This window comes from Arvicola amphibius, chromosome 1 (genome assembly GCF_903992535.2).
Source record: "Arvicola amphibius chromosome 1, mArvAmp1.2, whole genome shotgun sequence".
NCBI lineage: Eukaryota > Metazoa > Chordata > Mammalia > Rodentia > Cricetidae > Arvicola > Arvicola amphibius.
This window is the reverse complement of record NC_052047.1, coordinates 15,196,592-15,211,120: the sequence shown is the minus strand read 5'-3', so window position 1 is coordinate 15,211,120 and position 14,529 is coordinate 15,196,592. Positions and strand designations below refer to the sequence as shown.

At 41.5% G+C, this 14,529-nt stretch overlaps 1 protein-coding gene and 1 long non-coding RNA gene across 5 annotated transcripts in view; one reads left to right on the top strand and one right to left on the bottom strand.

Moving 5' to 3' along the window:
• The window catches only part of Ankrd17 (ankyrin repeat domain 17), a 142,512-nt gene extending 130,524 nt beyond the window's left edge, over positions 1-11,988 (bottom strand). For all 4 annotated transcript variants that reach the window (XM_038319072.1, XM_038319080.1, XM_038319102.1 and 1 more), the window contains exon 1: positions 11,587-11,988. In XM_038319072.1, coding sequence (XP_038175000.1) covers positions 11,587-11,988 — 402 coding nt within the window. The remainder of the gene's footprint in view (positions 1-11,586) is intronic.
• A 324-nt stretch (positions 11,989-12,312) lies between these two features.
• LOC121677346 lies at positions 12,313-14,310 on the top strand. The gene is made up of 2 exons (XR_006020902.1): positions 12,313-12,848; positions 13,451-14,310. It is a non-coding gene; the product is annotated as an uncharacterized LOC121677346 (long non-coding RNA).
• The last annotated feature ends 219 nt before the right edge of the window (positions 14,311-14,529 follow it).

The following is a 14,529-nucleotide window of genomic DNA, read 5'->3' as shown; positions in this document are numbered from 1 at the left end:
TAATAAAAGCTCGCTCTATCTATCTATCTATCTATCCATCCATCCATCCATCCATCCATCCATCCATCCATCCATCCATCTATCAAGAGAGGGAAGGAGGAAAGAAGTCAAGCCTGCACAGGAAGAAGAAACATTGCAACAAAAGACCATTCCATGAGCCAGACATGGTAGTACTTGCCTGTAATCAATCCTGGAAGCTGAGGCAGGAGAATTGTGACAATGAAGCCAGTCCGGGCTAATATCACGACCCTGTCTTCCCAACAAACGAACAAACAAACCAAAACAACAACGAAAACATGAGTATTTAACCCAGTGGAAGAGTACTGAACATGCACTAGGTCCTGAGTTCAATTCCCTTTAAAGTGAACCAACAAACCTAGCAAACAAACACCTGGATTACATGAAAAATACATAAAATTAGTTTGTCAACCATAAGCTTCTCACAGATGTTACCTACTTATCAAAGAACATGTGAAACTGATTAGTGTAAGTAACTTTCCTGTGTATAGGCATGTTCATGTGTACATGTCCCTAAATATTTTGTTTGTGGGGTCTTTGGCATATACAAATGGGGCACATATAAAGATGAACACACTGAGGAAATACAACTTGATGCTTTATTCTACTGTGCAAACATGAAAGATAACACTTCAAAAAATGGAAAGGGTTAGCATGTGTAATACCTAACTCAATTCATTAACTATTTGGAAAGATAAAATTGAGTCTTCGTGAACCTACATAAATGTGAAATTAAAGGTAAAAAAGACAAAACATCCAAGAGATAAAAGCAACACAAATGCCCACAACTGATAAACAAAATGTGATACATAAATACAACAGGATATTATTCAATCTTAAAAAGGAAATCTTGTCTGTCACATTCTTAAAAACACACAAAAAACCCTGACATTTTTTAACTGAAATAAGATATAGTCACTATAAGATTCCACTTATTTGAGCTACATAAGTAGAAAACACTTAAGAAACAAAAGGTTAGCAGAGACAATGCAGAGTTCTTTTTTAAAAAATATTTTTATGGTTTATTTAACTTTATTTTATGTGCATTGGTGTGAAGGTGTCAGATCCCCTGCAACTGGATCTTCAGACAGTTGTGAGCTGCCATGTGTGTGCTGGGAATTGAACCTGGATCCTCTGGAAGAGTAGTCAGTGCTCTTAACCGCTGAGCCATCCCTCCAGCCCCAATGCAGAGTTCTTCAATGGATGGACCAGTACACTTTTGACTTTGAGATCGGTTGCAGAACAATGTAAAATTTCCTGACACTACTGAACTGACACTGTAAAACCAGTAAGGTTTTATTGCTTAAAATTTAAGAAAAAGCTAGTAAGAGATATGAGTTTCAAAAATTACTAGGCATTGTAATCAAACTCATTTCGAGCACTCTGAATGTCAACTCCCAGAACCCACACGGTGGCTCACCACCATCCATAATTCCAATTCCAGAGAATTAAAGGTCTCTTCTGGCCTCCGTGGGTACAAAGAAACTGTCATACATATAAAAAATGTTTTTAAAGAACACATAAATATGAAAGGAATCTGTAATATGTAATCTTTATAAAAGATGTAAGGAAGAAGTAGTTTTCCTAAGACATAATCTAAAGTGAGATGGACAATGGACAACACATTAAGTTCGAATGTTTCTGAAATCAAATCCAAACATGTGTTCATAGTAAATAATACCAAGTAGTTTTACCTGCAGGCAAAACACCCATGCACACAAAACTGTATTTAAAAAACAAAACAAAACCACACAATGTTACAAAACTGCTTAACTTTAGTAAAGAAAGATGAAGAATCTGAAAAATAGAAGCACGGTGTTTATGGGTTAGACTACTCAGTGTTACACATCATGGCATAATGCATATCCTATCAAAACAGACATAAAAATATGTGTGGCAATTTGCAAAGATAATTCTAAAGCCTATCAGGCAGGTTAGAATCCAAATTCCAGACAAACAGGATCAGTGACCCACAGCTAACTCCTAAGACATTACACTCAATCACATCAAAGCAGACACTTAAGACTTTTTACTTAAATTCAGTAATTTCTAGAGGATGAGGAAAAGGCTCAAGTAGCTCGAAAAATCAAAAAATAAAAAGAAAAAGGCTCAAGTGGGGAAAACACTTTCTCTGCAAGCAGGAGGAATAGAGTTGGGTCCCCAGCACCCATGTTAAAGATGAGCGGGCATGGCAGCCCATCTGGTAATCCCAACATATAGGAAGCAGAAACAGGCAGCAGATCCCTGGAACAAGCTAGCTAGCTATACTAGCTAAATTAATAAGTCCTGGGTCAAAGTAAGAAGAGATCCTGCTTTAGTGCAGTGGGAAGAGCAATCAAGAAATATATTCTGAACCTACACAAACATATGTCCATGTCACTGGCAGACAAACAGACACACACAAAAATCAAGCTTCAACTAATGATTAAATCTGATGTGGAAACGGGAAATAAAAGGCTATTTGATATTTGGGCACAGTAAACAAGTAAACACATCCCTTTTAAAAGTGTTAACAAACAGGCTTCAAAATCCACTCACAAATTTACTGCTAAAGCTTAGTGGAGGACCAATATAAAACATCTGTTTCTCATCCTCTTCAATTTAGAGGCCGAAATGAAAAGTTAGAAGAGGAGATACAGAAGGGCAAGTCTCCCTCAAAAATCTCTAGAGCTCAAGAAAAATCAAAAAGGACTGGAGAGATGCTCAGTGGTTACGAGCACTGCTGCTCATCTAGAGGACCTGGGTTCACTTCTCAGCACCCACATAGCAGCTCATAAATCCCTGCAGCTCCAGTTCCAGAGTATCCGACACCCTCTTCTGACTTTCACAAGTCACAGGCATGCAAAGCAGTGCATAGACACACATACAGGCAAAACATCCATGTGCATAAAATAATAAAAATAAAAATCTTTAAAGAAAAAGAAAAGTCAGGAGCCAAAGGAAGAATATCCCAAGTCAAAGACCCCAATACAGTACATTCTAGCACAGAATGACAAAGGATGAGCTAAAAATTTTATGGTAAGAATAGTATTCAAGTAATGGCCTACATTTCAGAAAGAGAACCCACTTGTTACATGAGAATTGAATGGGATATAGGGAGAAAAGATGGGAAAGAGGAAAAGAAGGAAGCAAGCTGGCCACGTAGGAGAACAAATTAGGAAGGTACTGTGAAATCTCACAACAGCCAGCCTAATGGGATGGCAGAAACAAACTCACAACAGTTTGGAGGCTCTAGGCTTTCCTTTCCATTTTCTCACCCTGTCATTTTAGCAATGGAAACCATTTCAAGAGAGTCTGGTGAGAACAAACTCCCCTACGTCACCTCCTACATGGCAAACATTGCAGGTCCTGAATAAAGCACCTTTTTCAAAGATAAAACCAAGACCCAAGCTAGATCAACAAAATTATTTCAGGAAACCAGTTGAGACATTTTCTCTTGTATTGCTAGCTAAAAAGATAGCATGATCCTAGAATTTTCTACAATATTAATTATCCCCCAAGTTCACAAAGCCCTTCTTGTAATAAAAAGCCAGTTTTCCCACAAGTTTTATCTGGACATATGGCCAGCAAGGACTAAATACTCAATTATGAAATTAAGTTCTGACCAATAGGATATAAACGAGAAGAAATATTTACAATTCTTTGGTCCATCCGTAAAAGGAGGCTATCCATGGCCATGGTTTGATTCCCTATTTCTCACAGGATATTAATTCACCAAAGGTAGTAAAAAAAAAAAACCATAGACTGCGTGGCTCAAACAGCATTCACTTTCCTCACAGTTATGAAGGTTAGAAATCTAAGAACAGCTATCAGCAGATCTGTGTTCTTATTAGACCCCTTGCCTTGCTCACAGATGATCACCTTCTTTCATCTTCACTTGGCTTTTCCTGTGTGCATATCTGGTATCTGTAGTTAAACTTCCTTTCACAGAGAAACCAGGCAGATTAGAGTAGGACCTACCCATAGGACCTGATTTAACCTTAATTACTCTTTTAAAAACTTTATCATTGAACACAGACAGCATGAGATAAACAGTTCAATCCTGGTCATCTGGGACATAGTCATTTTGGTAGGTAAGCTACATTACAACAGACTTTTTTAGATCAAGTCAACACTGCAAGGTAGAGCTATCAAAATATTCTGGGCTGACGGGAATCTTCTGTATCTGTACTGTTTGATATAGTAGCCAATGGCCATACATGACCACTTTAGCCAGAGTCTACAGGACCAGGCCGCACAACTTAAGGGGTGATACAGAAGTAAGACAGCTAGAATTCAGACCTGTGGATGCCTACAAGGACTATGCCAGAGTAGCAGAGAAAAGAACACAAAAACAAAACAAAACAAAAAAACCCCATTTCTGCCCTGTGTGAAGCACATGTCTAAGTCTTTTCACACAAATCACTCATCTAATTCCTCAATACAGAAATCAGAAGGCATTACCCTAAACTTCTAAAATCTCTCCCAACTTGGAAACATATGTCAAGATGCTAAGCAAAGGGCTATAATATTCAGAAAGAGCACAATACATATCTATGAAGTACACAGCTCTGAAAAAAAAGATGAAAACCCCAACATATTGGCAGGTGCTAGCTATACATCAACAATAAAACCCTAAATTTAGCCACAAACAGTGGGCAAGCAAACACAGCCTTATGAAAGCAATGCTAAAGAAGCCTGAAGGAAAGAGTTCCAGACTACAAGAGTCCCAATGGTCTGTTACTTCTCAGGCTAGAAAAGGCTGCCAAACAGTAGGAAAGGCTTTAAAAATACCTATGATGCCTCAAGATTTTGAAGATACAAATTCCCAATCAATTAACTGCAAATGAGGGTAATTTTTCTTAGTGAGCATGACCTACTCAAATGAGCTCTTAAAAGAAATCTTGTTCTTGGTACCAAAGATAGAACTCTGAACAAAAGCTGTTCTCTTTTCACGGGATATTCCTTTCCTATGTGCATGGAGAGAACAGCCCCAGCTCTTGGCCATGAGTTTTGACTTGACAGCAAACTTCGCCTCCTAACTGCCTCTCAAGACTAGCTTGCTTAGCCAGTTCTTACCATCTTGTAAGACAATGTATTCCCTTTAATAAATCTCTGAATGCTATCTAGCTAACTAGGTAGCTATCAATCATATACAAATCTACCTGTTCTGATTCTCTATTAATACCCAACTGATAATCACTCAGAACAATTCTTTCCAATGTCCTCAAGTAGCCCAGAGCATAAGGGATCAGGTTAGACAGCACAGAAGCTAGCAAGGAATCAGCAGAGTTCAAGAAAATGAGCATTACAGGAGATCTTTTGCTATAATATGTACGTCATATAGCTCTGATTTAAAAATAGAAATCTCTCAAATTTCTGACACAAATTTTATCCCCAAACTATATCAGTTATAAAAAGTTGTGATCAGGGCCCAAGAGCCAGCTCAGCTTGGCTGCCAAGACTGACAATGTGACTTTCATTCCCAGGACCCATGTAGTACAAAGAAAGTTGTCCTTTGACCCCCACAAGTACACTACCCTATATATCATAAACTACACGATACACAGGGCTAATAGCAATGATGCCTCTAGGGTTGTCATACTCTCCAATGCCTACTACATTTCAGACATGGTCAATAAAAAGCCACCCAAAAAACAAAGTCGAGGACATAGACAACAGTCAAAAAACATTCCTAAGGGGAAAAATGAGGCAAACTAAGAAATTTGCAGTTGCTAGCATACAGCTCTCACAACTGCTGCCCCAGAAGGAAATCATTATTAATCTAGCCAACGACCGCTGTTTGCTTCCTTTCTCTTCCTCTCTAAAGGAACTCTGATTACAGTTACCCCATTCCTATTCTCACTGGACAATGGATTAGGCAACAGAGACTTCTCTTCTCTTTTTGCCTACGGAGTACTGAGCTAGTAACATCTACTTGGAGCTGTATAAAGTACATTGAGTACAGCTGAGTGGGATTTTGACTTGGTTTACTTAAAAGAAAGAGTGGGTGTGGGAAGAAAAGTATGTACAAATGGTGGATGGCCAGAAGTCTGAACTCAATTGTCAAGAACAGAAGTTTAGACTGGAGATGTAAACTTTATAGTGACTGGCATATAAATAGCACAAAATCACCTAAAGATCTGATGGAGGAGGGTCATCTGTCTATGTGTTACTTTCATTGGTTAATAAAGAAACTGCTTTAGCCCTTTAATAGGACAGAAAATTAGGTAGGCGGAGTAGACAGAACAGAATTGTGGGAGAAAGAAAGCAGAGTCAGGTAGACGCCTCAGGCAGACGCCTCAGCTCTCCTCTCTGAGATGGACGCAGGTTAAGAATATTTCTGGTAAGCCACCACCTTGTGGTGCTACACAGATTATTAGAAATGGGTTAGTCAAGATATGAGAGTTAGCCAATAAGAGGCTACAGATAACAGGCCAGATCAGACTCAAAACAATAAAAAAAATAGCAGTAAATAATCAAAGGATGTGCACTGATGTGGACGGGAGAAGCAAGAAGATCAACTAAAGACAGCTAGTTAGCACAGGAACAGGACAAAGAGAAACAAGGAAAGGCTAAAGCTCTTTTAAAAACAGGACTGGTCAACTGCTATGTAAAGAGTAGGAAAGAAATTAACACAATTAAACCCTACATCCAAAAGGGGTATCTAGTTACCTCTAAAAAGCAAAATACAGAGTACCAAAAGAAAAGTTCTAAGAATTGTTTATGTATGGGGTCAAGGAAGGTCTCTTGTGTGGAGTGTCTTATGAGTGATAAAATAATAATACAATTTACTAAGCAAAATACTTTTTCATATTGTGAAAATATAAAGAGATTATGTGGAACAATATAAAGAATACCCACAAATATATATAGCACACACAAATTATTAAGAAAAAAAGTACAATATTTAAGAAATGAAAGAAGAAATTCTCAAAAGCAATCCAAACAAAAACATAAAACTTTAGTCAATGTTGACAATTATAAAAATAAATTTTTATATGCTTTTAATAAATTATTTTTTAAAGAAAATCACATTTGGTGTATTCTTATACACTTCTGATAACAACAAAGCTTGGGGCAATTAAACTAAGAATTATAATCCAATTAAAATATCTTGTATAGGTCCAATATAAAAAAGCTACAAATAAATTCTTTGAAGATACGAAGTTCCAAACATTTTCCAAAGAAGCCAAAAAGGATTTATGTAATATTCATACTTGAAATTTGGGTTCCTGAAAATCTAACATGTAAGACTAAAATTTACACAATACACACCACCTTACAGTACAGGACATAAAGAACAAAGCCAGGCTTCTGCCTTCAGACCTGACAGTCCTACACTCTAAACTACCACACCACTTCTCTGACATCACTTCCTTGTGAAAGTCAGATCCAAAGGGATGTCAGATTCACAGGTCTTTCTCAGTATCTAATAAAAAGGTGGACAGAGCTATGATGGGCTATGGAAGAAAGTAAAGAAATAAAAAAAATAAAATAAAAAAATAAACTTTGTAATTTCAGGCTACTTACTCTATCCAGACTCTAAGTCGACAACTCCTATTTTAAAGAAAATCTATTGCTTTTAGAATGAGTGATAAACAAATGAACCTATTTTAAATCAGACAAATCCAGGTGTAATCCTGCTCTGACACTTAATAGAAATACATCCCTCACAAAGTCACTTAAATCTATTTTAAACTAGTATCTCTGCCTACAAAATGAAAGTCCCAACATTCAAAAAACATCATAAAAGGTCAAAGAACTACTTGAGGGAGTCAGTTTTCTCCTTCCACCATGTGAACTTCTGGGTTCAAACTCAAGTCAGGCTTGAGAGCAAACATCTTTACCCTCTGAGCCATCTCACTGGCCCTGCCACAACATTTTCATACTTCTGAAAGTAGCATTACTTAAAGGGGGGGGGGGGGGGGGAGTGCGCGAGAAAGAAAAAGAGAGAAATTGAAAGATGTTAAAATCCAAACATCAGCTATTCACAGGCTGTGGTTACAAGAAAGGAAGGAACTCATGGTTTCCTAAATGAACTCTGGATTCTCCCTAGAACTGGTACTAATTAACTGAACACTTCCGTATGTTGTTCCTTTTTTCTGTTCTTAATCAAGTCCTCTTTAAACAGAAGGTAAGACAATAATATTTCAAAGATTATCTATTTTACAAATAATGCTGCATCAGTTGAAACAGAACTGGGAAACAGTACAGGCAAGTTTCTTTTGGCTAATCTGAGACTTCATGCATTTACAAGAGAGAAACCTAACATTTTCAAATTAAAAAAAAAGTTTCAAGAGTCTAACTTGAATCTGTTTCCCTTCTCCTCCTCAAGTCTACTTTTTCCGCATCTGAAAGTCTATTAGCCTTACAAATCCTTTCAATACTGTCAGTACTTATTCACTTGGCCCCACTGTCTAAATTCCTTCATTAAGTCATCTCTTCATGTAAAAACCACACCTTTCCTATACATATAGGTGGAATTCTGATCAACTTCTACCATCTTCTATTTTATACCTCTTCAACAAAAACACTGCTCTTCCACTTAAAAGTCCTGTCTTTAATATTTCCTCCCTTTCAGTTCTGCTTTAGGAGAAAAGCTGTCTTTCACTCATATCCAAAAGAATGTTCAATAGAATGCAATGTTATTTCTGAAATGATGCATAGTCTTGCAATTTCATCTTTTTCTTGTAATATTTAATTTAGTCCTCTAATTTCAAAAGAAGCACAACATGGTTTTTATGTTAAGAAATATATTTTGTTCTTTACTAATCAGGAAGCCATTGAAAGCTTAGAAAATGACATTTTCAACTGGAGCTAAGGTCTTGTGTCAAACAGAAGGGAAGAGATAGAGAAAGTTTTTAATCTTGTACGTTCTTTCCAGGTCCAGCTGAGGCTATGCCATCCTGTTCTAAAACACTTTGGGGGGACCTACTCAACCAGGTACTTAAAGCTGTTATTTAAATCCATTTTCCTTTTCTTCCATTTTTTTCCTCTTTCAACTGGTGTACAACATCCAGTTAACACTTCTTCAAAACCACGAATGTATTGTTGTCATGTTAAATCATCAGTCACATTCATCATGTTTTCAAGTTAGACATGCAAAAGTATGAGCTTTCATAGTCCCTTCTAATCTGGTGATTTTCTTTTTTACTGATGAATTAGTTCAAGAAGCATGTTATCTGCATTTTTAAACTGTGTAGGCTAAAACAATGAATTTGGAGAAAAGAAAAAACCATACATTTACAAAGTCCTGCAAATTAAACTTCTGATGACATGTCGGGACAATGAAAGTGGAAAGCAAGCGTTGCACAAGTCACCCATCTGACTTACGGTGTACAGCGCCCTAAGGCTTGCCTCCTCACTCCCATCAAAGAATGAGGCAAGTGCAGAGAGAAAAACTGCTCCTTTCTGTCTTGCCTAGTCACCATGTGCTGTATACACTTCTTAATGGCTCAACTTTTCTTACACATACTTCACTCAACAAATGACAAACCTATTGCTTATGCAGATGGCATTGCAAAACACAGTAAGAATCAACACTATCTTAGTTGGTCAAAGTTAATATAAATAATACTTATTTTCAGATTAAAAAAAAATCCAACCTACATTTAAAACTTAAGGAGTGATTAGATCATGTTGCAGTAGACAAAACTACTGCATGTAGGTATGTAGAATTTGCAGCAGAAAATTCCCTTTAGTATTACATGACGCATATGACCTTGTTCCAAACCAGTTAAGTTAGAAAACTTAAAATCTTCATACTGGTATTTTGCTCACAGCTGCTAAACCTGAAATTCAGCACCAGATTTTGAAACAGATCAGAAGGGAGACATAAGGAAATAAATCACTTTCAAAGTACTGTTCTACGTCTATAAAAACGTTGATTCCTACTTTTGCAACTACCAGACACAACCAGTTTCCTTTCTGCCTTGCTCTCCTTGTTTTTTAAATAAAAAGGCTGAGCTGAAGTATGAGAAAATGCTTCCCACGTCTGAGGTTTATAAAACTGGTTACTTCTAAGCATCAAAACAGAAAAGGATTCCATCACATCTTTCTCGTCATTCTTTCAATAGTAAAGTTCTGTTTTCTCTTGTGTTGTTGCTTGTCTCCAATACTTCTAATGAAGCCTGGGCAACATACTGTCGGAAAACATCCAATTAAACAAACTACCCACAATAGGCCAAACAGAAATAACACAGGGGAGAAGTCTGGATGTAGGTATTCTTACTCTTAGAAGTCTAAGCTAAGGAAAAAATAAGTATGTTTGGTCTTATTGCTAACAGGTGAATCCCATTCCCTTTCTAAGATGTTTTTCTTATTTAAATAGAACCTGGATGGGGAAAGGGGGGAAAATGACCTCAAGAACAGGCTCTTGCCAGGCTCTATGTCTGGGGAAGGAAACAAGCAGCAGGCTGAAGTTCTGGTTAATTACATTAGTCTTCTCTTAGTACTTAATTTTAATCAACTTTTACAGCTGCTTTCCTCTGCTGCCTTAAGTTCCTCCTTCCTCCTCATTAAAATGTTCAAAACTTCCATTTCAGAGCACTGACAAGAGGGTTACTTTCGGAGTTAATAACTGGGAAGTCTTAGTTGGCTATCAGTATGGTTCACTAAGCTTTTGGGTTAAAAGGCCTTCTTTGAGGAACAAGATCCCACAACGCCGCCTGTCTGTAGGCCCAGGAACAACTACAAACAGTTATGAAACCAGATCACTAGGACAAATCCCAGGGCCTTCCTATCCCAACCACTACAACCAAGCCTAGGTGCAAAGCAGTCGCTTTCTTCCTCGTGTATTTGAAAAGAAAAAAAAAAAAAAGGTGGGATCTGGTTTGATTATTTCCTACTAAGGGAGAACCTAATGATGTATTACATATGCACGTAGAGCATCAGACAGAATTTTTATGAACTAAGCCATTTGTAAATGCATACGGATATAAGATCGGTTCATCCAAAACCTTTCATAAATCGAGTAAGTTAAGATCACTTCAGCAGCCGCAACAGTTAAAAAAAAAAAAAAGCCCTGCAGCAAAACAGTATGGAAAAGTACAGCTTCTCACGTGTCTCTCCCAGACACAAATACTTAGCGCCGAGTCCATTACAACCTCACCCGCACCCCTCCAGAACTACTCCTCCACCTTACGCTGACAGAAAACTACCAACCTCGCAGGCGTCCCCCAAGAGACTCTCCTACCTATTATCTTACCCCTCCCGCTTTGGCTCCGCCCCCGCCCCGGGAATGAGGTGGCCTTACTGGCCCCGGAGAGACCACCCTCCCGCTCCAACGTGCAACCCGGGAATCGAACCAATTCCTCCTCCCACCCTCGACCGTGAGAAGCATCCTAGGATCACAAGCTCTTCACCAACTCCTTGCACTCTGTGGTCCTCCCACCCCCACGTGTCAGCTACCCTCCCCCACATTCCCACACCTCACGACTCAGGCCGAGCAAAGAAAGGGGGCAGTCGACAGCCCGGTCCCCAAGACAGATCTTCCACCCGGAGGACTCGGTCCCACCGCCAGTCCCCTCCCACCCACGGCCCTCCAGGGCCCCTTCCTCCCTCCTCGAGATGAAACCAAGCCCTTGCCTCAGAAACCTCCTCTTCCTCGTCGTCGTCGTCCTCCTCTTCCTCGCTGTTGTTGCTGCTGGTGCCGCCGCCGCCTCCTCCGCCGCCGCCGCCGCTGTTGTCGCTGTCGCTGCTGCTCTCGCTGCTGCTGGGGGGTCGGCAAGTCCGGGTCCGCTTGGCCTTGTGGTGCTGCTGCTGCGGTGGCTTCTTCTTCAGGAGCAGGTCGCAGACGCGCACCATCCCACGAGGAGACGAGGCCGAGCGAGCCCCGCCGCCGCCGCCGCCGCCGCCGCCGCCGACCTCCGCCGCCGCTGCTGCTGCTGCTGCCGCCGCCGCCACCGCCGCGGGGGGGGCCGCCACTGCCGCCGCCGCCGGGGGGCTCCCTTCTCCCTCAGCCGCCGCCGGAACCGTCGCCTTCTCCATCCCCGCGGGAAGAGGGGGGGGGCGCGGACGGGGGAGGGGCGTGGGGGCTCCGCTCTATCGCGACTTCGGCCGCGCCGGGGCCGACACAGCGTTCCGGGCCGCCGCCGCCACCGCCTCGGTCACCTCTACTGCCGCCGCCGCCGCCGCCGCTCCGCCAGCTCTCACCTCGTCTCGCGATACTAAGGGCGGGGAGCTTGGCGATGGGAGGGAGGGAAGGAGGGAGGGAAGGAGCGAGCGGGAGGGCGGGAGGGCGAGGGGGGGGGGGGGATGCGAGGCGGAGCGCGAACGCCGTGCCCGGGAAAGCCGAGCGGGCGTCCAGGAGGAGCCGCCGCCGGGGAAGGGCGCCTGGTGTGACTTCCGCCGGGGAGACGGGGCCTGGAGCGGGGACGGCAGGCAAGGGGCCACGGGCGGACGAGCGAGCGCCGGGATGGCTCGTCTTCTCGCTACTTCCCCCACACACAGCCCTGCAGCCCTCCCTCCTTCCTTCCTGGCTTTTGATTAGAACGCAGCCGCAGGCGGAAGCGCAAATGACGCCATCAGCCCGCGTCCCGGCGGTGCGCGCGCGCACCGCTGCCTGCCTGTCCAAAGTGCGGGTCGGACGGGCGTGCAGCCGGGACCCCCCCCCCCCCCAGACGAGCGTGCGGGGTTCAGGGAAGCCGAGGCAGCGGCATGGAGAGTAGTGGGCTCAGGTGCAGTGAAAAGCGAGCACGGAAGCTCGGGGCAGCTGTGCTAGCGGGAGGCCCAGCTTCCAGATCCGGGAGGCGGGGCCTCGCCCCGGACCTTCTGGACAGACTTTACTGCCTGGCCATTTTCTCCACCTCCAGATCCAGAGGGCTTTGGATCTTCAGAGATGATTTCATGTAAGGAGAGAGACTCCTGTCGGGGCCAAAACAAATTCAGCTTCCCCTCAGCCATACCTTGCAGCGGTCATGTCCTCACTTTAATACCTCGCCAGAGTTTAGTCTCGGGTCATAGACTTCCTGAACCTGACTTTTACACGTTTGTAATATGAATTTAGTGGAGTCTAAGACCATGCAGTTCAGAAGAGGTGGATATGGGAGCTTCGGAGCTGTGCCATCATACTATGCATCTCGGTCTGAATTCTGAGTTCACTTTAAGTACCTGGAAAACTTGCAGACCGTTTGAAACGTAGCTTTCCTCTTGAAACAAAACCTCCAGTGTACCCCAGGCTAGCCTTGAACTGGCTATCTTCCTCACTCCGCCTCCCAACTGCTGAGATTGTATAGGTCTGCACACCCACCATGTCGTGTTTATGTAGCTTATTGAACTCAGAATTAGCCATTCTGGTCTAGTACGAGTAGTGGCATAAGGAAAAGGAAGCAAACATCAAAGACGTGTACTGGCACGAGATAAAAACTGCCTCAACTGACAGAGTTGCCATTTTAAGATTGCTAAGTTTAGCTGAATGCCTGATTTTTTTTTTCCATTTTCTTCTTTTCAGCACTGGCATACCATATGAAATGTGGGCAGTTGCCAGTACTCTACAGAGTACCACAGAAGAATTGGTGATGACTAAATCAATTCATTCAAGCAAAAACTCTACATGTGCCTACTATGTGCGTAATCTATGAAATCAAAGTCTGTGTCTCCAGGGGCTGCGCTTGTATAGCGTGCTGTGTAGCCATACATGCAACATGCTAACCATTTGCCTGTTACTTTCCCCTGTGTTTGTTGCATTCTGGTGTAGAACAACAACAACAAAAAAACTATTATGTATCTTACAACCTTAGATTTCGGCGGAATCTTCCTTCAGCACCCTTGTCTCACTCCACTTGAATGCCCTTTGCAGTCTTTAAATCACAGTCCCGTTTCATTGTATGAGTGACTCCACACATCACAAGAGACTAAGGCCACTGACTACGAATTCCTTCAATTTTCCAAATGCTAGAAACATGATGACCTTTTGTCAGCACTGAGAGAATGGCAAAACTCCTTGCCCTTATGTCTCCAACTATAGTCTAGTTCCAGTCTCTCTCGTTGGTCTGGGTTGTTTGTTTGTTTCTTCTATGTTTTTCTGATTTCAGTCCTTCACAAACTAGCTCGTTTTTGTAACTTTTACTCGGTTTCATTCTTTCATGGTCATTTTTTTTTTTTTAAAAATTAAGTCTGGTGTCTTTTGCTATCAAAATTTGCTCATCAACTCCTGATGGTCTTCTGTATCTGTCCTGCTATCTATCAAAAATGCTTCCTAATGTAATTTTATTATTTGGAAAAAAATTTTGCTTTATGGTTTAGGAATGAGATGATGACCTTGTTGGGACTTGTCAGATAAGGCAAACCATTAAACAGTCAAATTCCTTGGCATGGCTTTTTATCTATTTTTAAATAGTTTTTGTACTTAATATTTTTTATATTTTCTCCCTTTGTTGGATTTGTAGGCAATACTGACTACCATTTATTAATTTCTCCCTGGGCACACAGAATAAACCAAATCTCATGTTTTCTCCTGTGCTTATATCCAGATGACTTGAGTTCTAGAAAAGGTATGAATGGCAACAATATGCTCATATCCAGGCTTAA